Source organism: Melitaea cinxia, chromosome 10 (assembly GCF_905220565.1).
Source record: "Melitaea cinxia chromosome 10, ilMelCinx1.1, whole genome shotgun sequence".
Lineage (NCBI taxonomy): Eukaryota > Metazoa > Arthropoda > Insecta > Lepidoptera > Nymphalidae > Melitaea > Melitaea cinxia.
The window spans coordinates 9473220-9499973 of NC_059403.1; the positions used below are offsets into that span (position 1 = coordinate 9473220).

The 26754-nt window shown below is 34.9% G+C and overlaps 2 protein-coding genes across 2 annotated transcripts in view; both read left to right on the forward strand.

The window, feature by feature from the left end:
* Positions 1-38: 38 nt before the first annotated feature.
* Positions 39-2239, forward strand: LOC123656891 (28S ribosomal protein S7, mitochondrial). The gene is made up of 4 exons (XM_045592507.1): positions 39-202; positions 291-485; positions 1464-1698; positions 1947-2239. The coding sequence occupies exons 1-4, from the start codon at positions 135-137 to the stop codon at positions 2163-2165; spliced, it is 717 nt and encodes a 238-aa protein (XP_045448463.1). The 5' UTR covers positions 39-134; the 3' UTR covers positions 2166-2239.
* Positions 2240-14340: 12101 nt separating this feature from the next.
* The window catches only part of LOC123656986 (phospholipid-transporting ATPase ABCA3-like), a 28030-nt gene continuing 15616 nt past the window's right edge, over positions 14341-26754 (forward strand). The window contains exons 1-12 of the mRNA XM_045592592.1: positions 14341-14424; positions 22956-23197; positions 23290-23606; positions 23694-23867; positions 23943-24190; positions 24837-24947; positions 25060-25204; positions 25461-25634; positions 25716-25931; positions 26065-26150; positions 26237-26366; positions 26464-26693. Of these exons, the coding sequence (XP_045448548.1) occupies positions 22959-23197; positions 23290-23606; positions 23694-23867; positions 23943-24190; positions 24837-24947; positions 25060-25204; positions 25461-25634; positions 25716-25931; positions 26065-26150; positions 26237-26366; positions 26464-26693 (2070 nt within the window). The 5' untranslated portion in view covers positions 14341-14424; positions 22956-22958. The remainder of the gene's footprint in view (positions 14425-22955; positions 23198-23289; positions 23607-23693; positions 23868-23942; positions 24191-24836; positions 24948-25059; positions 25205-25460; positions 25635-25715; positions 25932-26064; positions 26151-26236; positions 26367-26463; positions 26694-26754) is intronic.

The following is a 26754-nucleotide window of genomic DNA, read 5'->3' on the forward strand; positions in this document are numbered from 1 at the left end:
GACGAGTTAGGTTAAATTCAACAATTATCTGTATTTTTTGTTTTCATTTCGGAAATTTATATATTTTTTACTATCAAATATTAATAAATTTATAAACATAGAGATTGTATACTTTTTAATCGTATACATTTAAAATGACTAGTATTGCATATAAAATAGGGCCTGTAGCAAAATGTGTATTTCAAAATTCGAGGTTAAATTTGTAAGTAATTACAAAATCTTAATCTATTATATATATTTGATATAATTTGTATGTTTTTAGATATATATTATTTACAAAAATGTTACAGACGGCTAAGTTTAACGCAGTACAGATTTTACCCGAGACCGACGAGTTTTCCCGACTACTTTCAAAATCCAATATTTAGGAAAGAAGACCAAGCTAAACTATTGGAGAATAATGAATTATCCAGAATAGCTGCAGTACCCGTGAAACCTCCTGCGTCTTATGAGACTTCTTCAGTTTATTATGATCCACTTGTGAGGTAATATTTTTGGGTACATTATGTATTTTAACTATAATATGGTTGATTAAGAGCTCTTCAAATAATACCCACTTAACAATCATTGCTTTATAATGACAAAAATAAAACTACATTTGCAACAAGAATTTAGTAAAAAATATTTTAACTTCATACTTGATAACTATTCGGGGCACATGTACATATGTTTGTACTCACGGCTATGATGTACAATATAGGTAGATTTTTTTTATCGGAGGCTAAATTTTTGTTAATTTTCTGGCTCTACCTTAAATCCGGTGCTGCGGTAAGTGTACTCATGCTTCGTACTGCGACTATCACGCGTTATTTTCGAACAAATTTACGTAAAAACGATCTTACTGCAAGATCAAAATACGATATGAACTGACCTTTAACGACTGACAAATAGACACTTTTAAACAAAATAACGCGTCAGACATAATATTCTAATAAAATTAGTAACATTGCGTGCTAGAATATAGGTATAGAAATTTGAAAAATACCCAAAACCGAATCGGAGCACCCTACTGTCCACGTGGTCGTGGTCTGCCCTACCCCTAGTGTTTTTTTTTTTTAAGCCGGAGGCGCAGAGGGAGGGCAGCCCTCGCCCGCCGTGCGAAAGCGCGCGAACGAATGCGTAGAGGAGCGGCTGGCCTCCGCTGCGGAACGGAGCATGAGTGAGCGTGCTTTCGCACGCAAGGGTGGAAGTGCTGCACTTCCCGCAGCGCCGGAGCCAAGCGTTACTCTAACCTTAAAGGTGGTAGGTTAATTTTAACCTCAAAACTTCAACCACGATATCTCTGTAACAGCGGGGTTTACACAAAAATAGTTGTCCGTGGGATGAAAAACCCACACTCCCTCCCACCCCCACCCCCCCTTTCCCCCAACCCCATAAATTTCGTGCCGGGATTGTACATCATTACCAAAGTTACTACAAGATTGCAATACATAAAAGATTCAAAAAATTTCACCTCATTTTAGTAAACTAATTAATCATGTAATGAAGATGGGTAAAAAGAAATTAGCTCGCAGCCTGGTTGAAAAATCATTTGAAAATATCAAAAGAATTCAAATAGAAAGGTATCACCTTGCTTCTGCACCAGAAGAAAAAGCAAATATAATACTTAATCCCAAGGATATCTTATACAAGGCTATTGAAAACTCTAAACCTTTATTGCAACTACTTCCAATCAAAAGAGGCGGTATTACATACCAGGTAAATATTTTATACATTTTCTAAAATCCTCAAAAACATCTTAAGTTTAATATTATTTTTATTTTAAATTTATTATCATACAAATAAATAAAATTGGAGTGTCTGTTTGTAATATTAATATAATCCCTTTTTACTAAATGCATATGGATGTATAAACTGTACATGAAACAATATTACATTTTTTACAATTTTTGTTTATCTGTTTGTTTGTCTATCTCGGAGAAAATTATTTAGATCACTTGTTTTAGGTACCTGGTCCAATAACTGAAAAGAGATCACTTTTCTTAGCCATAAAGTGGCTGTTAGAAGCCACCAATGATAAGGGGAGAACAGTGCACTTCCCTGAACAGTTTGCATGGGAACTACTTGATGCTGCTAATAACACCGGCAAAGTTGTGAAGAGGAAGCAGGACCTACATCGTCAGTGTGAAGCTAATAGAGCCTACGCACATTATAGATGGCAGTAATTTAAAGAAATTGTATAAAATATTTAAACTGAGTTGTTGTAGTTTTGCAATATAAATAAGTAAAAGTTTTATGTTATTATTGTATTTTACTTAAAATATTCTTGCTAAACATTGAAAATCTAAGCAGCTAAAATAAAAAACATAAGCATAATCTATACAAATAAATAAAATCGGAGTGTCTGGGACATATCCGCCAACCCGCAGTGGAGCAGCATGGTGCATTAAGCTCCAATCCTTCTCCTACGTTGAGAAAGAAGCCAACGCCCAACAGTGGGATGATACAGGCTGAATGCCTATAGTAATAAAACGAAGAATAAAAAAAGAATTGTAAAGACGTTATTGTTAGTTGTTATTATAATTACGGTCTTATATCGCGCCCACTTCGCCCACAAAATAGAGGTGGGTCAGAGTTAGCTTTCATCAAAACGTGGCGGGAATCTTAAAAAAACAACTGTCAATGTCAAATTCTGAATGTTCAAATGTTGTCTCATTCGATTCGGCAAAAACGCAACAATAAATTCCCGGGAATCCATGTTGAATTAAGTTTTAATCATTCATTTTAAATTAATACAGTAATTGTAAAGTTTTGATAATAAAGTATAAATTTCATTTATATAAAGAATTCAATTGTCAATATGTTTTGTAAATAACTGAAAATATAGTCAAATCATTGACAAATCAGTATCTGGCAATAAATACTGCGGACAGCATGTGGACAGAATATGTTTGACAGCTCAGTTTGACAGTATCAATTTCATCCCTAATAATAAAGAATAATAATACCTATTCTAAATGTGAATGTAAGTCTGTTTGTTACGCTTTCACGCGAAAACTACTTAACCGATCATCATGAATGTTTCCATAGTAGTCGTATTAGTTTGAATTGTCAATGTCCACTGTTAGAAAAAGTAAATCAACATACTTATCTCGGCATCGTTATTGATAACAGATTTAGCTGGAAGCCTCACATAGACCTCGTCTGCTCTAAATTAAGATCTCTACTTAGTAGATTGTTTATATTGAAACATAAGCTCCCATATAAAATTTGTAGAACACTGTATCTAGCCCTGGCTCAATCTGTTATCAGTTATGGACTGAGTAGCTACGGTAGGACCTATAAAACACATTTAAATAATATTTATGCTTTACAGTTACGTTTATTAAAAACCATTATCCCAAAATTTAAAAATAAATGTATCTTGAATGAAGGTGATATTTTTAAATATTGTAATGTCATGGATGTATTTACTTTGGTGAAATTCAATATCCTAAATGAAGTTAATGATCCTTCTTTATTAATCGAAAAATGTAGACCCAATACCCTAAGAAATATCCAAAACTCAAAAAAATTTGTTGTGCCGAATGCTAGGAATTTTTACGGAGCTAGAATGTTAAACACCATTATACCTGCATTTGTTAATGAACTTCCCGAAGACCTACAAGAGTTATACCTGGACAAACGCAAATATAGAAGATCACTAAAAGAACATTTACTAAAATCTTTAAGCGTTTAATAGTTACAAAATTTTGGTAATTACCTTAGTTTAAATTTAATGGCCTAACATGGTACGGTACGATAAAGATATTATATGATAATATGATATGCGACGCGGCGGCTTGTCCGGATAAGCTCTTGTGAGTTTTCGTGGCAGGCTTATGTATAAGTTTTAACTATGTGTTTTTTGTGTTTTGAACAAATAAAAAAAAAAAAAAAAAAAAAAATCATGAAACTTTGTACACATATTCTTGGAGGTATTAGAAGTAAAAAAATATTTTTTAATAAAAAAAATAATCAATGCGAGTGAAGCCGCGGTTAAAAGTTATTATTATATAAAATAATCTAATACTAGCGTCTGGGGTCCTCCGGCCCTAGTATCTTTCTCTATAGGGAAAATGAAATAGATACAATAATTAAATTACGATGGAATCCACTGGTATAGACGTTGTGGCTACCTACCACATCGAACTATTATTACTTAAGTAGTAATAGTAATTCAATGAGGCTACTACAATATAACTTACCTGATACCTTTACCTTAAAAATACCTTCACCGTTCATAACCTCAACTATTACCGTTACCAAGATACATTGACGCGTTCGTGAAACAGAAAGTACATAGCTCTGAAAAGAGCTGTTTTAATGTTCGTGAAACAAGATTGTTAGCTCTGAAAAGAATTGTTTGAAAGTAGCACAACACCATGCAAACGGATGCACCAGCAATTACATGCACAGATCTTCACAGAAGTCTTCAAGCTAACTTGCACGTACACTTCATGCATAACTTCGCGAAGTACAATCACGCCGCCGCTGAATGAAGTACACGTCAGACATCTGTTCACCGCACCGATCGCCGCCGAAAAGAGCGAGCCGCGGGAACGCATGTTCTATTTATAATTATCGCTCTGCGCTACCGTGCCTCCGACCCGCAACGATGCGCATGAGTCATCGACAGCGGCACGCGCGGAAAAGGAGAGCCACGCGCGAGAAAGAGACGCAAGGCTTAGACAATAAACATCTGCGATTGGTCATAAAAACTTATCAACTATTGTTATACTTACTTTTTTATTGTTAATCATTTTATATAAATATTACCATTTTTTATGCAAATATATTCGATCGACACCTTCTGAGAAGACTTTCATTCCGATACCAACAGAGACCCTAAAACGTCATATCGACTGGCGATATATCGAGGTACTGAGATGTATGTACGACGCGGTGACGATGACCGTTTATATCCAGGACTAGAGAACAATACCCATTTTCCTCCGGTGTAATATCACCAAAACTGTTTATCACTGCGTTGCAACGTCAACGGCGAATACATCTCTCACCTTCGTTTCGCCAACGATATCGTCATCTTTGCGGAGACATTGGATGAGCTAGGCCTAATATTGGCCGGCCTAAACGAGTCCTCCCGATGGGTCGGTCTCGGTATGAACTTGGACAAAACGAAAATTATGTTTAACAACCAAGTCTTCCGAGACCGGTATCGGTTGATGGTAGTCTTCTCGAAGTTATTCAGGATTATATTTACAGTACTTGGGTGACCGAGCTCAGCTCGGTATTTATAGTAAATCGTGAAGGATTATAGTAGAAGAGAGAGTTAAATGATTCGCTGTCGGTTTGGATGAAGTCTTTTTTAACCGACTTCAACTACTGACCTAACTGATATGAATGGAGCCTTTGTAAGAAAGGAAATGAAGATGAATGTAAAGAAGACGAAAGTGATGGTGTTTGAAAGAGACGAGGCAGTAACAGACTGCAATATCGTGATTGGAGATGAACAAATTGAACAGGTGAATGAGTTTGTGTATCTGGGTTCAAAGTTTACAAGAGATGGAAAGTGTGAGAGTGATATTGAAAGAAGAGTGAATGCAGGAAACAGGGTGAATGGAGCTTTGCACTCATTTATGAGCAGTCGAAAGGTGTCTAACAAGGCTCGTTTGGCTGTGCATGAGGGCGTGTTGGTTCCGACACTCATGTACGGAAGTGAAAGTTGGGTTGGCAGAAGAAACATGAAAGCAATAAATGCAGTTGAGATGAGAGCGTTAAGAAGTATGATAGTAGTTAAACTGAGTGACAGGATAAGAAATAGTAAGATAAGGAAACGTTGTGGTCTGAGAGAAGATGTTGTGACAAAAATTGAGAAAGGTATGCTCAGAGGGTTTGGTCATGTCGAGAGAATGAGTGAAGAACGATTGACGAAAAAAGTCTATAAGGCGAGTGTGTATGGAAGGATTGGAAGGGGTAGACCTAGGCGGACGTTCCGAGACTAAATAAGGGACGTCTTGAAAAAAGGCCAGGTCAAGAGTACCCTAAACCGAAGAGCATGTTATGAAATATATATGTATATATCGCTTCAGCCTGTAACATCCCACTACTGGGCATAGGCCTCTTTCCCCATGTAGGAGAAGGATCAGAGCTTAATCGACCACGCTGCTCAAATGCGGGTTGGCGGATATATGAGTAACGATCGCTATCAGGTGTACATGATAACAACCGGGACCGACGGCTTAACGTGCTCTCCGAGGCACGGTGGGGAGACCCACAAGGACTGCACAAAGACCCAGACAACGGCAAACCCCTGTATGGCTAATACAAATGTTTGTCATGTGCGGGGATCGAACCCGCAACCGCCAGCGTAACAGATATAATCCATAGCTGTGACCACTGCGCCAATGCGGCGTCACAGTATGGATTGTATTGTTGACGTCTATATATATATATATATTGATGTATGTTCGGGGATAACTTCGTCGTTTATGAAAAGATTTTGATAATTCTTTTTTTGATGGAAAGGAGATGATGATCCCTGGTGTAGTACCATGATAAGGAAACCAGGATCTGATGATGGGATTCCAGAGAAATCGAGGGAAAATCTCGAAAATCCGCATAACTTTTTAGTGGGTGTACCGATTTTGATGATTTTTAATTAAAAGCCGATGTTTATCATGTGGTCATATTTCATCGAGATCTGATTACAACTTTTGGAATAATCTTTGATAATGCGTATTTCTTGACTATTTACTTGTCGATGTAATTGAAGTCGATTTTTTTTCGTTTGCCGGCAAACACAATTATTAATAATGAATTAACGTAAAATAAAAATAAAAAATAACGATAAATTAAAAATTGATACAAAATTCACAATTACAAGATTGAGAGTAATTGCTTCTCAAAACTGATAGGCGCTCCAACGGTGTTTTTTTTTTTAAATCATATTTAAATACGAATTACATATTTATAAAATACTAGCTGACCCGGCGAACTTCGTATCGCCTAACACAAACTTTATCGTATGGTATTAAAGTTCAAATTGACTTTTAAGTATTATCACAAATCTTTTGTGTGGGAGAATAGAAAAGTATTGTTTTTAGACTTTTTCAGGAAATTTAATTTTTTTTTTTTAGAATTTTTCTCTCCGTAAGAACCATCCTCGTACTTCAAGGAATATTTAAAAAAAGAATTAGCGAAATCGGTCCAACCGTTCTCGAGTTTTGCGCTTAGCATAGCATAGCTTAGCATTCAGCGACTCATTTTTATATTATAGATGAATAATATTTTTTTACCGATAATAATAATAAATATAAATAAATATAAAAAATCAAAAATAAAAAATAATAATGATAAAGTATGAATAATATTTTTCGATGTTACCGACATAATAATAAAAAATAAGAACTGCCTCTTTAAATAAAAAAAACTAGTGCAATTAAAAAAAAAAAAAAAAAAAAGAAAAAATCATTGATCATTGGGGATTTGAATCATGATCTTCTCGGTTGATCCCGTCCAGCCGATTTCCCACCGAACTATTGCAACTAAATTGACGGGTGCGAAATTTACCTTCGTATTCTAAAAACAGGGATAAAACGACATTTTCTAAAAATGAATCCTAGCTAGATGGATTTCTCTCCCCCGAAACCTCCTATATACTAAATTTTATGAAAATCGTTGGAGCCGTTTCCGAGATTCACATTCTATATACAGGTGTCCCAAAAAGTAGTGATAAGCGGAATTCCAGAGATAGGGCACCTCTTGGGGTATCCGAATCATCCCTATGTATGTTCAGCGATTTTGAATAGTTTTCGAGTTATGATTTTTTTTATATGTTTTTGAGAATTTTCCACCTGAACAACTTTAAAAATTTCTAAAAAAAAAATTGAAGACTTTTTAGAATTTTTGTTTTTGTATCTAAATAGTCATGAGCTGTAGCTTCGACCTTAAAAGATTCAGCTTCTTAACTTTGATGGAAATTGTGAAAATCTAAGTGTTAAGTGAAAATTTTACGTTTTGAGAACTATGACTTCAATTTTCAACTTAGAATTAAAAATCTAAACAGGCAATTTTATGGTTTCTAATTAGGCTTAAAAACTTCTCCAGAGTCTCAGCTTTCATAATCATAAATAAAAAGTTGTACTTAATGGGGCTACTTTTGCTAAAATTTGCCTTCAAAGACATCAAGGTGGAAAATTCTTAAAATTACCAATTTGAATAAAAAAATTTTTTTGCTCAATTTATTATTCCTTTAAGGTTAAATAGTTTTGTTGGCGCTCTAGCTGGGTCATACGTATAGGATTCGTGCGGAGGAAAATGATAAATCCGTAGACTGAGTGATATGGTTCCAAAACGATGGTGCTCCATGCCACTTTGCAAGAATAGTCAGACAACATTTAACAGAAAGATTTAGAGACAGATGGATCGGCCGCGGAGGGCCCATTACATGGCCGCCGCGGTCCCCAGACTTGAATCCAATCGATTTCTTTGTCTGGGGATATTATAAAGAAATAGTTTACGCTAAAAACATTAGCAACGTAGCGGAGTTAAGACGAAAATTGAGGCAGGCAGAAGAAACAATTAAAAACAACAGAATAGCATTTGTAAGAGTAAATTAGTCTGTTAACCAACCCAAAGATTGTAAGAAAACTAAGATCGAAGATTTAATAAACATTTGGAGGTTATTTAGGTTTAATTAATAAAACGAAAAGTAATCGTCTTAAAATTATTTATTATAAAAAGTTTTCAATATGTCCACCTTTGTGCTCGATACATGTTCTACATCGTCTTAAAAAGTTTTCTTTGAGTCTTAAATCTACTATAGTCTAGATCTCAAATAAATTTAAATGGGACCAATTGGCACACACTACCTTTCGATTAAAAAAAAATTGTCGAAATCGGTCCACACAGTCAAAAGTTCTGATGTAACATACATAAAAAAAAGAAATACAGTCGAATTGAGAACCTCCTCCTTTTTTGGAAGTCGGTTAAAAATTGCAATTATTGTGAATGTAAACTTTGTGTACATTCTTTATAAAAATAGAAAAAATGAAAACATGTATATTAACATAATATGAGCATTAATGGAATATCAGTAAAATACTTATTTCTTCATATTATTGTAGAACGGAAATATGTACTTCTTATTAACTAAGTGTGGCTACCTACCACATTGAATTACTATTACTACTCAATTAATAATAACTGTGGCTACCTACCACATAAGTATTATAAAGAATTACAGGCTATGTTTTCAACAATATTTTCTTCTGTAAGAAAATTACTTAATACCTCTTGGTCTTTATAGCGACTACAAATTACTTATTTATAAGCATTATGTATAGTTTGCAAGTACTACCAATTATAGGTCTTAAGGTGTTATAAATAATTAAAAAACTAGTGTGCTTGCTTGTTAAATATTATTACTGGTCTTAAAAATAATTGTTCTGTTGGCTGGGATGGTATTCATACTAATGTTATAAAATCTAATGCTTCTGTTCTCGCTCCTCTCGTTGCTCATATTTGTAATTTGTCTTTCTCCTCGGGTGTCTTTCCCGATGTTTTTAAAAAAGCTTTGGTCATACCAATTCATAAGGGCGGTGACAGAGACTCTGTAAGTAATTATAGACCTATTTCCATTCTTCCGGCTATGTCTAAAATTCTCGAAAAAGTTTTGAACAATAGGTTAATTTGTTATTTGGAAAGTAAGGAACTGTTAGCTGCAAACCATACTGGTTTGCAGCTAACAGTTCCTTACTTGGCTTTAGAAGGGGAAGGTCAACTGAGGACGCCTTTCTTGAAGTGACTGAGGCTATTGTGAGAGCTTTGGATGTGCATATGAAGTGTATTGGTATCTTTTTGGATCTGTCCAAGGCGTTTGACACCGTTTCCACTCCCATACTTCTATCTAAGCTGGAGGAGCTGGGTGTCAGAGGCTAGGCATTGGACATTTTTAGAGATTATTTATCGAACCGCCATCAGCTAGTTAAAATTGACAACTATATTAGTGAAGAGGAAAAACTCACTTACGGTGTGACACAAGATAGCATCTTGGGTCCTAGGTTGTTTCTCATATACATGAATAGTCTTTGCAATCTACTTCTTGATAAGGATAAGATTTTTGCTTATGCTGATGATACGGTTATACTGATGTCTGGTCTGGAACAGTTATACTGGTGTCTGAGTGGTTGTCCAATAATCTTTTAAGCTTAAACGTTAGTAAAACAAAATTTATTACTTTTACTCCATCTACTCGTACGCTACCATCCCAAGATCAATGTGTTCTTAAAATCCATAGTTGTAACCTATATCCACGAGATAGTTCCTGCACATGCCCAGCTTTGGAATATTCAAAGTACACTAAATACAATGTGACACATGTGTATGGTGTGACAATAAATAGTACGCTGACTTGGAATCTTCAAATTGCTTACGATGCTTCCAAAATAAGAAAACTAGTTTATGTATTTAGGAGACTGAGAGCATCTGCTAGCAGGAAAACACTTTTTACTGTATATAATGACCTGGTTAAATCGCTTCTCGGTTACTGCGTTACTGTATGGGGTAGTAGTTCCGAGACATCTATGCTACAAGTGGAGAGAGCAAATAGGGAAGTACTGAAGGTTCTGACTGGTAAGCCGTTTAGATATCCTACTGATGACTTGTATGAGGAGTGTAAAGTTCTAACTGTTCGGCAGCTTTTTCTTCAGACAACTGTACTTCGTAAACATTGCAAAATAGGCTACAACGGGAATCTTACAAAAAGGAGAATCGATATGGTTTGTACAGTCGAGAAGCACAGAACTAAATTAGCGCAAAAGCATCTTTATATAAATGGCTCGAGAATTTATAACTCTATTAATAGGTCATTAAAAATATATTCACTTACAAAAGGAAAATGTAAAAATAAAGTTTTTAGTTGGCTCCAACAAAAGTCTTATAACGAAATGGAATTGTTGCTTAAGGCGGATATAAATTAAGTTTATATCAGTGTCACAGATAGACACACACACACACACACACACACACACACACACACACACACACACACACACACACACACACACACACACACATACACACACACACGCACGCACGTACACACACACACACACACACACGCACGCACACACAAACACACACATGTGATTACATTTTATTTTATGTTATTTTAATTAGGTAACTATTGTTTGCTCTGTACCACAAACTTGAAATTTGGCAGGTAGGCTTCTTATAGAACGTAGACATCCGCTAAGAACGGATTTTACGAAACTCGACCCCTAAGGGGGTAAAACGGGGGTTGGAAGTTTGTATGAAAGTCCTATGTTTTTGAAGTAAGAGAGTTAAAATTTAAAATGTTTGCTCTAAGGATGGTAAGAAGGTGTACAAATAATCTATCTTTAGAAATCAACTCTCTTTTGGGGTTAAAATGGGGGATGGTAGGTTGACTCCCTCATCACGAAATCTCCGAAACTATCACAGCTACAGACTTGAAATTTGGCAGGTAGGTCTTTATAAGCTTAAAACAGCAGATGGCAGACCGTCTGCTCTCGCCCTCAGATCCGAGAAGAGGTTGAGAATTTTTATGTACAGCTGTACTCGTCGAGCGCACGCAAGCCTGTGACTTGAAACACCATTGTTGCGCCATTATTCGGAGTGTATCCCGGACTTCGAAGAGGATGAGATTGGTGCAGAGCTCGGGTAGCTTAAAAATGGAAAAAACGGAGTTACCACTGAACTCCTTCAAGCCGCAAGGCGACCTGTCCTGAAAGCCTTGGCAATGCTACTTAACGCCGAAATCCACCGAGGTACCACGCCGGAGGCGTGGTCCAGGAGTGTGGTGGTGCTGTTCTTTAAGAGAGGCGATAAGTCTCTGTTAAAGAATTACAGACCGATCTCACTTCTGAGCCACGTCTATAAGCTGTTTTCGAGGGTTGTTACGAATCGTCTCACCAGAAGATTCGAAGAATTCCAACCACCGGAGCAGGCTGGGTTTGGAAATGGCTACAGCGCCGTAGACCACATCCATTCTGTTCGGCAGATTATTCAAAAGACGGAAGAATATAATCAACCGCTGTGTATGGCATTTGTGGACTACGAGAAAGCCTTCGACTCTGTCGAGACCTGTCAGGCTGTCCTGGACTCTCTGTAGAGATGTCATATCGACTGGTGATATATCGAGGTACTGAAATCTATGTACGACGCGGTGACGATGACCGTTCAGGTCAATGATCAAAGAACAAGACTTATTTCCCTCCGGCGTGGGGTAAGACAGGGGGGTGTAATATCACCGAAACTGTTTACCACTGCGCTAGAGGATGTTTTTAAGACCTTGGATTGGGGGGAACGAGGCATCAACGTCAACGGTGAATTTATCTCTCACCTTCGTTTCGCTGACGATATTGTCATCTTTGCGGAGACGCTGGATGAGTTAGGCCAAATACTGGCCGGCCTAAACGAGTCCTCCCGACGTGTCGGTCTCTGTATGAACTTGGATAAGACGAAAGTTATGTTTAACAACCAAGTCATACCGATACCGGTATCGGTCGATGGTACCCTTCTCGAAGTTGTTCAGGATTATATTTACCTAGGCCATACTATCCAACTAGGCCGCAAAAACTTCAAGAAGGAGCCCGATAGGAGGATTCGGTTGGGTTGGGTAGCGTTTGGCAGACTCCGTCGAGTTTTCACTTCAAAGATTCCGCAATGCTTGAAGACAAAAGTCTTCGAGCAATGCGTCCTGGCTGTGTTAACATACGGAGCCGAGACGTGGACACTGACGAAGGGGCTGGTCCACAAGTTTAAAGTCGCTCAATGGAACGGGCTATGCTTGGGGTCTCTCTCAAAGATAGGATTAGAAATGAGACTATCCGCGAAAGAACGAACGTTACCGACGTAGCCCACAGAATTAGCAAGTTGAAGTGGCAGTGGGCTGGTCATTTGTGTCACAGTACCGATGGCCGTTGGAGTAGAAGGGTCCTAGAGTGGAGACCGCGTCTTGGCAAACGCAGTGTGGGACGTCCTCCGGCCCGTTGGACCGACGATCTACGTAAGATTGCCGGTGTAGGCTGGATGAGGATTGCGGAAGCCGGGATGTCTAGCGCGAACTTGGGGAGGCCTATGTCCAGCAGTGGACTGCGATAGGCTGAAATGTGAGGTTTCATATAGCGCGTAGACATCAGCTAAGAACGCATTTTATGAAAATCGACCCCTAAGGGAACGAAACGGGGGTTGGAAGTTTGTATGAAAGTCCTATGTTTTTGAAGTAAGAGACTTGAAATTTAAAATGTATGCTCTATAGATGGTGAGGAGGTATCCAAATAATGCATCGTAATCTAGATATATATAAAAGAGAAAGGTCACTGACTCACTCATCAAGAGAACTCAAAAACCGCTGGGTGGTCCATCTATCCACCATGGACAAAGATGAAATTTGGCAGGGGGGTAGATTATAATTAGTAGACGTCCGCTAAGAACGGATTTTGCGATATTTCACCGCTAAGGGGGTTTAATTGGGGTTGATAGTATGTTATGTATAATGTATGAAACATATATAGCAGCTATAAGTTCGCCTGATAGGCTATTTTTACTGCAGCCTGAAAATAAAACTAAAAATGTGGTGCATAGAGAGGTTTTATAAAAATAACTATTAAATGATACTAAATTGTGCCTTTTAAAAGTTACTCAGTGTGATAAACATTTCAAGTAACTGAAATAAAAAAACAATTTGCGTTAAACATCTTAATAATATATCTTCATAACCACGCGGACGTAGTCGCGGGCAACAGTTAGTGTATTATAAAACAAAGTCCCCAAAAGTGTATGTGATCGATTCCCTCAAAATTTACTGAACGGATTTTCATGCGGTTCAAGAGGAAGGTTTACGGAACGGCTAAGCCGATTTTGATGAGAGTTTCACTGGAAGTTTACCGGGAAAACTTTGTGACACACTGATTTCAACGCAGGAGAAGCTGCGGGCACAGCTAGTAATAATATAAATTTTGAATCAAGGGCTACCTATGCTACTAGGGAAATCGCGATAATTTAAAGTTTTTAAAATTACTAATAATACATTATCATAAAATGAATAAAAATATTTCAAAAACAAGAAATGTTAATGATATTGGTCTTTATATATCCAAAATTTTACAGATATCTATGATGATTAGCCTACGTATTAAATAAAAACCATATCTGACTATGATAACGAGTACTTCTATGCTTTATTCGATAAGTGTACACTCCGAAGTAAAGTCGACGGTTCATTTTCAGTACAACTGCACGTTCTTGTGAAGTATTTTGGAGAAGACTTATAATTCGAGTGTTGCTAGTAGTGTGTTTAGTTCAAGTGTATGAAGTTGTATAATATTGAATAGAAACTCAGGAAAACAAATTTTAATGCCTAGCAAATTTAAATGAAAGCCAGCCCATGTAAAAGTTCGAGTACATTAATACATTTGCTAGCGATTTTTTCAATCAAAGGTAAGGTGTAATTTTTTATTATTATTTAATTTTAAATTAAATTATGTACCTCCCCGCATTATAAATTTAGAAAAGTATTTAATAATAATAATAATAATAAATACTCTTTATTGTACACTACAAAGAAATGTTACAGTATTTTTTTTTATCTTATCAATATTTCTCTACGTAACCAAAATTAAACTATTGTCATATGACTAATTAATAAAATAAAAATATTTATTTGGTAAGGATAACTAATTTTAATAATACCTGGTTTGTTTTGACACTCTTATTAGCGATCTCTTCCAGATATCCGTAAGGTTAATGAATTGACAATAGAAAAGATCATTGTTCCTAGTTATATTTATTAAATATATTACATAGACAAAACAATAAATTCTTAATTAACTGCAGTTACATAACGGTCCTAAAAAAATACCAATGCTAATACAAATGCTTCTAGTTTATTTTGTATTTTTTTTAGATAATGGTGTTTATTATTAGAAGTCAGTCTTTTGATATGCAAGAACTCATAATTAAACTGCTTATTGTCGTTTTTATTTTGTTTGCGAAACAAATATGCTAAGAGTTCTAGGATCAGTAGTGACAATCAGACCAGTAGTGAAAAATATCGTTTGATTTGCAATACAAGTTTCAAAACATAACGTTGGTAAAATAGCTCGAGATTATTCAATATTTATTGTTAAGAAAGAAATCGTTAAGAATATGTATAAAAATTTGTTCAATAAAAATTAATGTTATAGACAGTCGCTGTGAGATGTATTGTGAGTGCTACTTAGTACTCATCGATGGCGTAGCTTATACTACCTTTGAGGAGTTTTAGTCTCACAACTGTTTATTAAATTTTATTAAATTAATATTACTAACTCAATTATATCTAGAAACTTACCTCTTCATAGATATAATATTTGCAAGTCTAATTAATTGATGATAAATAGAGACATTGCTGCATCTCCTGTGTGGCTAGAGTAGTAAAGAATAGAGCCACCTCCTATCTTCCCGTGGGTATCGTATGAGGCGACTAAGGGATAAGAAAGTTCCTATATCAGTCTGGGACTGAAGAAGCCAACCGATGGCAGGATATAACCATCAAACTGCTGGCTTTAAACGGTCTACTGCTGGCGACCACCATCCGTGTGCCCAGCGTGGTGACTATAGGCAAAGCCCATGAGTTTGCGACAACATTTTCAGCCCTTCGCTCTAATACTAGAGATATTACAACTCTTTTAGAGCAGATTAGGTGGTCCAAAGTTTTCCAAAGGTAACTGGGGAAAAGCCTTTTTGTGAAGCTCAAAATAGCGGATGGAAGAATCGTTTGCTTTAGTCCTCAAATCCTAGAAGAGGTCAAGAATTTTTATGATCAGCTGTACTCGTCGAGCGCACACAAGTCTGAGACTCGGGGCACCGAGTACATGGTGTGTTGCGCCATTTTTCAGAAGACATCCCGGATATCAAAGTTGTCGAGAGCAGTGCGGCGCTCGAGCAGCTTAAAAACGGGAGGGCCCCGGGGGATGAAGGAGTTACGACTGAGCTCCTTAAGTCACGTAACGTGCAGTCGTACGTAAGATTCTCTGTGTATGCTGGATGAGGATTGCGGAGGACTGGGATGTTTGGCGCGAACTTGGGAAGGCATATGTTCAGCAATGAACTGTGGTAGCCTGAAGTAGTAGTCGCAGTAAAAACAGACATTAAAAATTTCACAATAGTTGCAATCTTTTCTGGCAATATAAAATTAAAATATGTATTCAATAAACTGTTCTATTAACATTATTTATCTGTATTAATGCTTGTAATTTCTATTACAGGTAATTGACGTAGGAAATTAATTACAGGTGATTACTCAGATAAGATATACCAAAATTCTGAATAGAATTCATAGTCATGTTATACCTATGTATTTTTAATTGAAATTATAATTTTGATATAGTGGTTAGGTTAGGTTAATAGTTGCAACTGTGTCAAATGTTTGGTACGTTTTAGCATATTTTGAACACCTTAAGAGCCATTTCACAATTTTACGCTCTGCAAGTTTAGGTAAATTTGGTCGCATCGCGCGAGTCGTACGAGCCGCGCGATCTGTGTGCTAGTACGTATAGTGTGACAACCAAAAGACCATCGTGATCATTTTCTGATGTATAATAAAAATTATAACTATGGTATAAAATGTTTTTTACATAATTAATTTGTTAAAAATTTCAAGTATGTTATATAACAACAGTCAATAAATTTAAAATAAAATTAAAAAAATCAATTTTATGAAACAATTTTTTTAAATTGATTTAGTTTTTTCAGTTTACGAATGAATCTAATATTTACGATATGAATAAAAAAGCATTTAATGACATCGACACCGACAAACATATTAATTAACAAATAACAAGACAAACAGATTGAAATGCCTATTTGTATTGATAGTGTGAGAAAAGAAAATTAAATTATACATTTGTTTACAGAAATTATCATTATATTATTTTACAGTCATTTTCGTAATATGTTTATTTTATTTATATTTTATTATGAAAGTATCAAATGCGTTTTATCCGCTATAACAACAGGCGCTTGGCGCGTGTGAGCGAAAGAGACGGCTGCGCAGAATTTGGCGTGGACCTTACCTCTAAGAGCGCTAGCGCTCGACTGATTTACCGGGCTTGATGCATGGCAATATATACTATCTTTTTATTATTTAATATAAAATGTATTAAAAATAATTACATCTTTTAATTATTTTTTTTGTATTCCTTAATGATGTAAGTTTACTTTGATGAAGATAGTTCGTTAAAATTTCTTAGTTTTCTAAGAGAAATATCGCTTTTAAAATTGTACTTATTTGGAAAATATTCGTAACTTTAAATTTTTTTTTATCGTTTAATAGAGATACAAATGGAATAAAAATCTATGATAGTGGACAACAAAATTATATTCCACATATTATGATATTTTTTTAAAATGGTTTCAACGTAGAGGTTATTGAAAAGTAGGACTTCAAAGTATACATTGCGACCGTTTACCCAGGGAGGAGGCTGATGAAAAGGTTAATAATTTTGTACACATAATATAAATCAAAATTCTGATCTGACTATGGACTACAACAAAGGTTGCTCTATTATATTTCAAGAATATAAATTACATTATTGCATCCAACACTGAGATTAACGACGTCAAAATATTACAATTTCGCGGATTGTTACCGATTTTTGTGAAATGGCTCTTAAGCGTGACGTCACATATATAAAAGTAATTATGATGTTGTTAAAACGTAATATCCAAATACTTTAAAACTTGCCACGAGGAAGCTAGGTGGGCGCTTTTTAATCATTTGTGTTCGACTTAGTACATATGCCGGTGTATGTTAGGATACGAGTAGATGTACTTTAAAGATAATTGTTATATACTAACTGACCCCGTAAACGTTGTTTTGCTATATAGGTTATTAACCGCCTTGATCCCCTCCTTATAACTTGGGGGTATGAAAATAGATGTTGGCCGATTCTCAGAACTAACCCGATATGCAAACAAAATTTCATAAAAATCGCTCCAGCCTTTTCGGAGGAGCTATATGAACTAGCATTGTGATACGAAAAACCTCACAAGCGTTTTATAAGAAGACTAGCTGACTCGGCAAACGTTGTCTTGCCGCTAAACGCTATTTAAAAATAGGGGTTTGTGGTAGAAGGGTTAAAATTTACGGTTGTATGTATTTTTCAACGCCAAATTATTATCAAATAAAGCATAAATAATTTGTAAAAAAAAAAAAAATATTGCGTGGACTACCCTTAACATTTAGGGGGATGAAAAATAGATGTTGTTCGATTTTCAGACCTACCCAATATGCACTCAAAATTTGATGAGAATCGGTCAAGCCGTTTCGGAGGAGTTTAACTACAAACACACGAGAATTTTATATACCTATTAGATTAAAAGAATAACCAAGGTTAATTTTTAGAACAGCCTGACTGGGAATATACCTCAACCTTACAGAATGTAGCTGAATAATACGGCTTTCAATCAGTGTTGTGTTCCTGTGTCGAGTAAGGTAGTTAAAGCTCTTGGAGAGGGTCAGGGATCGCCAACGCGCCTGGTGTTATAGGCGAATAACCTAACCTACAACACCAGGCGCCGCACACAAGTACGTTTGCTTGCCATATTAGTAGAATAAAAAAATCTGATACTTTAACATTTGTCATATAAAGTACCTATTTTAGTTTATGAGGTCAGAGAACGCGAATCTAGCAAGCTCAAGCTATTCAGGCAAACATGAATGCCTGTTAATTACACCATGGCGTATAAACTATATGCCATTGTTTCGCCGCGTCGTTGTTAGAAAGATTCAATAAAGTACATTAGAGTATGCTGTGTAAGTGTGTAAGCGACATCCTGTCCATTACCCTATTTTAAAGATTAATTTACATTGACCTACTAGAGCAAGAGCCCACGACGGCTAGACCTTTGTTATTTTATAAAAGCAGAAAGTTTTTCTGTGTATGTCCCCTATACAGGTAAGAACGACCAGCGACTGTAGAGTATGGGTTGTAGTTACTTGGGCAGGTAATAGGTAGTAAAGGTGTATAAAATAGTACCTTAAATTCGTTAAAGTATAAAGCTCAATTTTTTATATTTTCTTTGGGATAACTTTGGAAATCTCGTCATCCATTGCCGGACACTTATGATAGTTGCTACCTCCTGCCGTACACCCCTAAAATTTAATAAATTACTATATTACTTTCATTATAGTATAAAAGCTAAATTTTATATATTACCTTGAGGACCTATAAAAAATGTTGCCTCAATAGCCGGACAGTTTTAATGGTTTTTAAATCTTGCCAGACTTCGTTTTTTTATAAAATAACGAAGGTCTAGCCTTCTTTGACGCTTGGGCTATACATGTATCCATAATATGCTATTCTAGAGGATGACCATTGTCTTCAATTCACCCTGGGGATTAATTTAAACCCAAAAATTTCTTCTTATACGGCTTTATTACAATATTTACAATTAAATTTTATGCGAGCTAACGTTATCTTTTACTCAATGTTTTAGTGACAGACGATGTTGGTATCTTAAAGATAAAGTATTAATCCAAAGTAATGAAGCAACCGAGGAAACGAATTACATGCAGATGCTGTAATTCGAAACATCCTCCCGCCTCGTTGAAAGGTATCTTTCAACCATGGATCTCCTCATCCGCTAGAATAGGGCAGAGATGAACCAATGGACGTCGTACACATCCTCTTATCGTATCGACATCAGCAACGCGTGTAATATTATCTGGACCTAAAAACAATCTTTTAACTCAACCAAGTCGAAAGTTTAGTGGAGATTTATCCTAGTGGCGGCCGTTGAGTGTGATGCGGTTATTATTATTATTATGATTTATTTAATACTATTAGATATATAATATACTTTTAGATAGGAGTTTGAAACAAATATTGTAGATCTCTCACCGACGAGTCTATAAATGAAATAAGCAATGTGACAATTGTCAACATAACAATAGTTCTGGTAAACTATAACTTCTTAAATACTAACTATTAAATTGCAGACAAATAGTTTACGATTGTATGCACAACAACAGGCATCTCGATAGAAGATTTATTTTTTAAATATAAAATTACATACTAGTATATAGCCACCCCCTCTCTTCCCGTGGGTGTCGTAAGAGGCGACTAAGGAATAACAAGGTTCCACTACCAACCACCTTGGAACTTAAGAAGCCGACCGATGGCTGGATAAGAAGTGCGACAAAGCCTGATACTAAACTGCCATTTTATAACTAAAAAGGTTAATGTTCAATGTAACCAAATCATTGGTGTATTCTTTAGTCGAATTATACAATGAAATTATTTTACAATTTAAATGCAATTTATCGTCTATTGACGGAAATGTAAGTATGTAGTATAGATAAATACTGGCTGAATTAAATCAGCAATTTAAACGGTATATATTACCACGTAGGTACAGGTAATAATTACTATATTATTGTTGTTCCATCTTTGTAACAACTTTTCTTTGCTAAGATTTTGTACTTTTATATTGTGCTTTACATATATAAATCACTAACAATTCAAAGACTTATTGAAGTCATCAACAATATTTATATTATGATAACAAATATTAGAATAACAGGAAAATTGTACGCTCAAAATAAAATTCTATATTATAAGAATACGTATTCGTAACAAAAGAATTTTTTTATATATAAGGCATCCCATATCGTGGAGTAGTGTGATGGATTAAGCTCTGATTCTTCTTTATATAAAGAAAGAGGCCTATACACAGCAGTGGGATGGTACAGGCTGAAGCGTAGCGCGATAGCTGAATCTTTCCTTCCTTATTTCCTGCCTTATTTCCAGATTCGTAATAATTTCTTGATAACCGCTTTGGTGTGATGGTGCGTGTGCCGTGTTGGCGGCTCCTAAACACCGACGGTCGCGGGTCGATTCCCGCTCGAAGTGGATATTTGTGTTTATACAAATATTTATTTTAAGTTTAGTTTAGTTAAGCTGTCGGTCCCGGTTGTTATCATGTACACCTGATAGCGATCATTACTCATAGTAGGGCATATATAACGAGCAATGGAGCAGCGTGGTGGATTCAGCTCTGATTCTTCCCCTATGTGGTAAAAGAAGCCTATGCCCAGCTATGGGATGTTACAGTCTAAAACGAGGAAAAATTTCTAAAACGTGGAAGAGATTCTGATAGAGCTCGCAACGTGCTCAAATGAGATTTTTGCAATATTGGTTTAGTGCTTATGTTTAGGTTACTACCGGTTTTTTTTCATTACAACAGTAATTTTACAAAGTAATTTTACCTAACATACTAGAATTAGGGATAGCGATTGGGAAAGAAACAGTTGTTTAAAACATTCTAAAGTCTTTTTAAATATTAACTTTAAATATTTTTCAGAGTTGAAGTTACCATTTCTTTCAGAATCACGTATAAAAATTTAAAGACAAGGCGATCCTTGTCGGCTTACAGAAGTTATCTCGTTTTTGGTTCATTTTATTTGTCTTGATGAGAACTTTATATCTTTTGTACTTATATATAATCGTCAGGTCATTCACTCATCACGAAATCTCAGAAGCCGCTCGACGTATAAAGATAAAATTTGTCAGGGGGACTGTTTATAGTTATTAGAGGATTGCTAAGAGTGAATTTTTCAATAGGGCCGGATTAAAGGGGTCTAAGAGCTTTTATAAGTTTGTATAAAAGTTTTTAATTTTTTAATACACGCATAAAATTTGGCAGTTAAAAGTTAGGAAACGTACACTAAGTACTAATTTTAGAAGATAGTTAATAGTTTGTAAACTATATTAAAAAGCTTCAAGCGTTCCAAAAGATTTAAGAATGAATTTTCCGATATCGGATCAAAGGTGTCTTAGGGTTCACGCAAGTTTGTATAACAGTTCTTAATTTTTTGTGCTAATAGCTTGAAATTTAGCCTGGAAATTGTTAATAGTCGGTAAATAAATGTCCACTAGTAACTATGTTTGCTACAGAGCCATATTAAGGAGCTCTAAGGGCTCTTGAAATATTATATAAAAGTTCTTAATTTTTTTGTGCTATAAACTTGAAATTAGATACAGATGTAGTTTATAGTTAATTAGACAACGCGAAGGGGCTGAAATACCTAGGTGTACCTACGTACATAACTTACAAACGTAAGATTATTATTGAAAAAATACAGACTAGGTAAAAACGATCTTAAAAGCGCAAATTTAGTAGTTCCTGTTTGATTAGTTTATTTAAGAAAGATAAAATAAAGATAACTGTTATATTTATCTAAGATTTATTTTTAAGGTTTTTTTCGTTTCAAAGAGAGATTATAACTTAGGTGTTACCACAGCATTTAAATATTTTTCAGAGTTGAAGGTGTACCCACAATTTAAAATTTACTTTACACTTATCTATTTTATTATTCAATATTAAATTTAATTTTCTGTAGATATATGGGTTAACAAAACTACTTTCTGCGCGTACCTACTTGTTACATCATTGCTTGTACCTGTTTATTAATGCTTGAAAATAATTAATCGACAAATACTTCGGTTATCTTTACCTTATCGCTTTGTTTTTGCAGATGGATTGGCAGAGATTATTTTATAAATTCATTGAATAATGTGATTTGAATATTATCTATACCATAATGATTTGCAAAGGAACTGCGTGCTAAGAAATAAAAAATATAGATGAATATTTAATTAAACTTTTCTTGCAATAAAATTCTTTACTAATGCTGTTTGTGAAGTATTTCGAACTACGTGATCTACATTTATTTTTCTAATGGCTCATAAAGAAGATCAAAGTCAGTCTAGAATACTTCCTTTGTCGTGTCTAGGTTAATAGGCAAATTAACGTTTATTACATTGGATTCTTCACCCACATGATTTATGACGACCTACGCAGTAGTTGCTATGTTGAAAATTACTGAATTCAATTTATGCATATCGTATAGTGAATTTAACACTAAATTAAGGTTATTTTTGTTTTAAATTAATTGCTTTTTTATAATTTAACCTTTCCTATACCAGACGATGAGAGTGACAAAAAACACACTAGAAGCAGGTGCTTGGACAAAGTTTCGCTTGTTGATGTGGAAGAATTTCCTGCAGCAATGGCGGCATCGATATCAGACTATTGTAGAGCTGCTCCTACCAGTCTTGACAATGTCACTCATTCTTATTTTGCGACAACAGATACAACCAGTTATGCATGATATCACCAGATTTCCACATTTTCCCGCCCACACGTTGAATTTTTCACTACCAGTTTTGTAAGTTTTGTTTTAACGGCTAAGTAAGAAATTTGTACTAAATATTCTACATAAGTTGGTGATTGTTAAATATTTTTTTATTTTTGTTTTAGACAGGGACTTAATTTAACAGAACTTTCATTAGCATACTCTCCGCAGAGTCCAGTTTTGGAGGATGTGATTCGAACAGCGGTAGTAAACCTATTTGCTCGAAATTTAAATGATTTGATTTCAATTATAATTGAGCAAGAACCTGATATTCCCATTGAAATTCCTCCTGATATTGATATAAGTGAAATCCATGAATATTTAAAAAAATATGTTAGATTAACAGCATATAATAGGAGCTCTGAAATGAGAGCAATATACAGCGACGAACAAGAAATACGAAAAGTCGTAGCAGCAGTGGAATTTGATGATAGTTTGTTAGGTTTGTTAATTTTTTATATATAATATTTTGTTAATATTTTAGTTATAAATAACTGTAATGTAAATTCGAGATTGTGAATATTTTCAGGTGCGGAAGAGTTGCCAACTCAATTGTCGTATTCGCTTAGATTTCCAGAAAGACCTCGTTTAAATTCATTTTACTCAATCGGAGGGCGTTCTTGGCGCACATATATTAGTTATCCACTATATGTGTTACCTGGACCTCGATTTCCTTATTCTTGGGAAGGAGGGAACGATCCCGGTATGAATCTGTTGTTTAATGTATTCTTATTATAGTAGCCGCTATGTGAATATTCTTACAATAGTTATATTTCAGGTTATGTCAATGAGATGTTTATAGCAATACAGCATGTAGTATCAATGGAATTGATTTCTCAGTTGACTAAAAAAAATCTACATAATTTTAATGTTCATTTACAAAGATATCCACATCCACCATACGTTGAAGATTTGGCTCTGGAAGGACTAAGTATTATATTTCCAATGTTTTTCATGTTGAGTTTTACTTACACGGCGGTTAATATCATACGAACCGTTACTATAGAAAAAGAACTTCAACTAAAGGTATGTGTATGTTTAGAAATATATTAAAAAAGTTAATAAATTATTAGGATTTCATTTCCTTCTTTATTTTTGAGTAATTAATATATAGAAAATATAACAACCTGGTCCGACGGCTTAACGTGCTCTCCGAGGCATGGTGGCGTGGCCCACAATAAGTATATTCTTCGAACATAACGAATAGTGTATCCTTAGAACTTTCGGATCTTCTTGTTGTAACGCCTTTTTTCCATGCATATTTTTCCTCCACCACCAGTATACCATGAGTAAACACTCAACTGCTGTCATAAGTTTCCTGGCATATTATCCAGAACCTCGAGTAAAAATAGCGGTAATTTTCTATTTTTCTGTCGTCCAAAGTAATCCGAACGTTTTTCTATGTCATTTTTAAATAGTAGGACTTGGATTAACAATTAACGGATTTGGGGAGATTTAACAGTAGTTAACGTTAAGGTTTTTAAAGTTTAATTTTAAAGTTATTTAACGATTAAAAGGTTAACTGCTATGATATATGTATATATTATGATAAAAGCGGCTTAGAAAGTGAACAAAAATATTGTTAGAATTACTACAATATTTAACTTATAAATTTGCGTGTTATGTACTCTGTAGTTTGAAAGTAATGTACTAAAATTAAATGTTGTTTTAGGAAACAATGAAAATAATGGGCCTTCCTACTTGGTTGCACTGGACGGCCTGGTTTTGCAAGCAATTCATTTTCTTATTTATAACTACTGGCTTAATTATGATTATATTAAAGGTTTGTTTGACGAAAAAATATTTTTTACAAGTCGATCGATATATAATCGAGTATATATATGTATATATCAAAGAAAACTTTTAGAAAATGAATTTGTGTAAATTCTTTACAGGTAAATTGGTTTACTAATAACCAGGGCTTCAGTGATTACGCCGTATTTACTAACACACATTGGACAGTTTTATATTTCTACATCATGTTATATTTGTCTTGCACTATATGCTTTTGTTTTATGATTAGTGGTTTGTTTTCTAAAGGTATGATACTAACTATTAATATAGAAAATTATATAGTTTTAGATCGCTGTAAATACAGTATGTGATGAAAATTAAACATATTCTTTTTTTTAATCTTTGCCCTTGTGGTAGTAGAACGCTTCTTACTTTTATTTGCTAATTACATTTTTATTATTATTTCGAAATAGTGATATATTAACGAGAATGTATTCTTATTAATATATTTTCGAATCAAAAACGCTTTCTACTGTGTTAAAAACTTTATTGTATGTTACAGGAAATACAGCAGCCTTATTCGGGGCGGTTATTTGGTTTTTTACGTTTATTCCGGCTACTTTGTTACAACTTGATAACAATGTGCCTTTTGCTGTCCAAGCTATTTCGTGCTTCAGTATAAATTCAGCGATGTCCTTAGGATTTACATTGATATTAAATAAAGAAAATGCTGGAGGTAACTATTTATAAGTGGTCCATGGTTAAATAACGGAATACATAGTTTGTACTAAAGTTAATTTGATTATGTTTGGTGCAGGTATGCAATGGGGAGACTTTTTCACAAGTAATGCGGTTGAAACAAATAATATAGTATTTGGTGATGTATGCATATTTCTTCTCGTGGACACAATACTTTACATGTTGATAGCTCTATATTTAGAACAGGTGCTACCCGGTCCATTTGGAACCTCTAGACCTTGGTACTTCCTCTTTCAGAAGTCGTTCTGGTGTTCTTCAGCAACAATATCAACAGGTTAATTTTGTTATAATATATTAATCGTAGCAACAAAATTCTAATTAGAGCAAAAAAAACGTTCAAATAGATATATGGAATGCGTTTTATTTTCTAAATAAACTTTTAAGTAAGGCATGAACTCCTATTTTAGACGGCGATTTTGATCACGTACCAAATGTTGACGATGCTATTAAAGAAAAGGATCCCACGGAGCTAGAAATCGGAGTAAAAATGTCGGTGAGTACAGTACTTGATGTGGGTACATGTTTAAATATGTAATACTTTCAAATTTGATTAAAATTGATTTAATTATTTTTTTCTAGAATTTAACGAAAGTTTACGGAAAAAATATAGCTGTTAATAATATGAGCTTGAATATATATGATGATCAAATAACTGTCCTTTTAGGACACAATGGAGCAGGAAAATCTACTACGATTGCCATGTTAACAGGTATTATATTAGAATCTTTATATGCAATAAGTATTCATTCGATATGGAATTAATTTATTAACATAAAAGAAGTTACTTTACAATTGTGATTGCTTAGGTAACGTGGAAGTAACACGGGGTAGCATATGGGTGGCAGGGTACAATATGACCACACAGATGCCTCGCGCTCGTGCTCACATCGGCCTCTGTTCACAACACAATGTATTATTCAATGAACTCACGGTGCGAGAACACTTGGAGTTCTTTGCCAGACTTAAAGGATTTTCGGGGCGAGAACTGGATGAAGAAATAGACAAGCTAATCGACAAATTAGAGATGCAGGAGAAGGTAATGGTCGATAGCAACTATATATATATATATATATTTTAAAAATATACTTTCAAGAGAT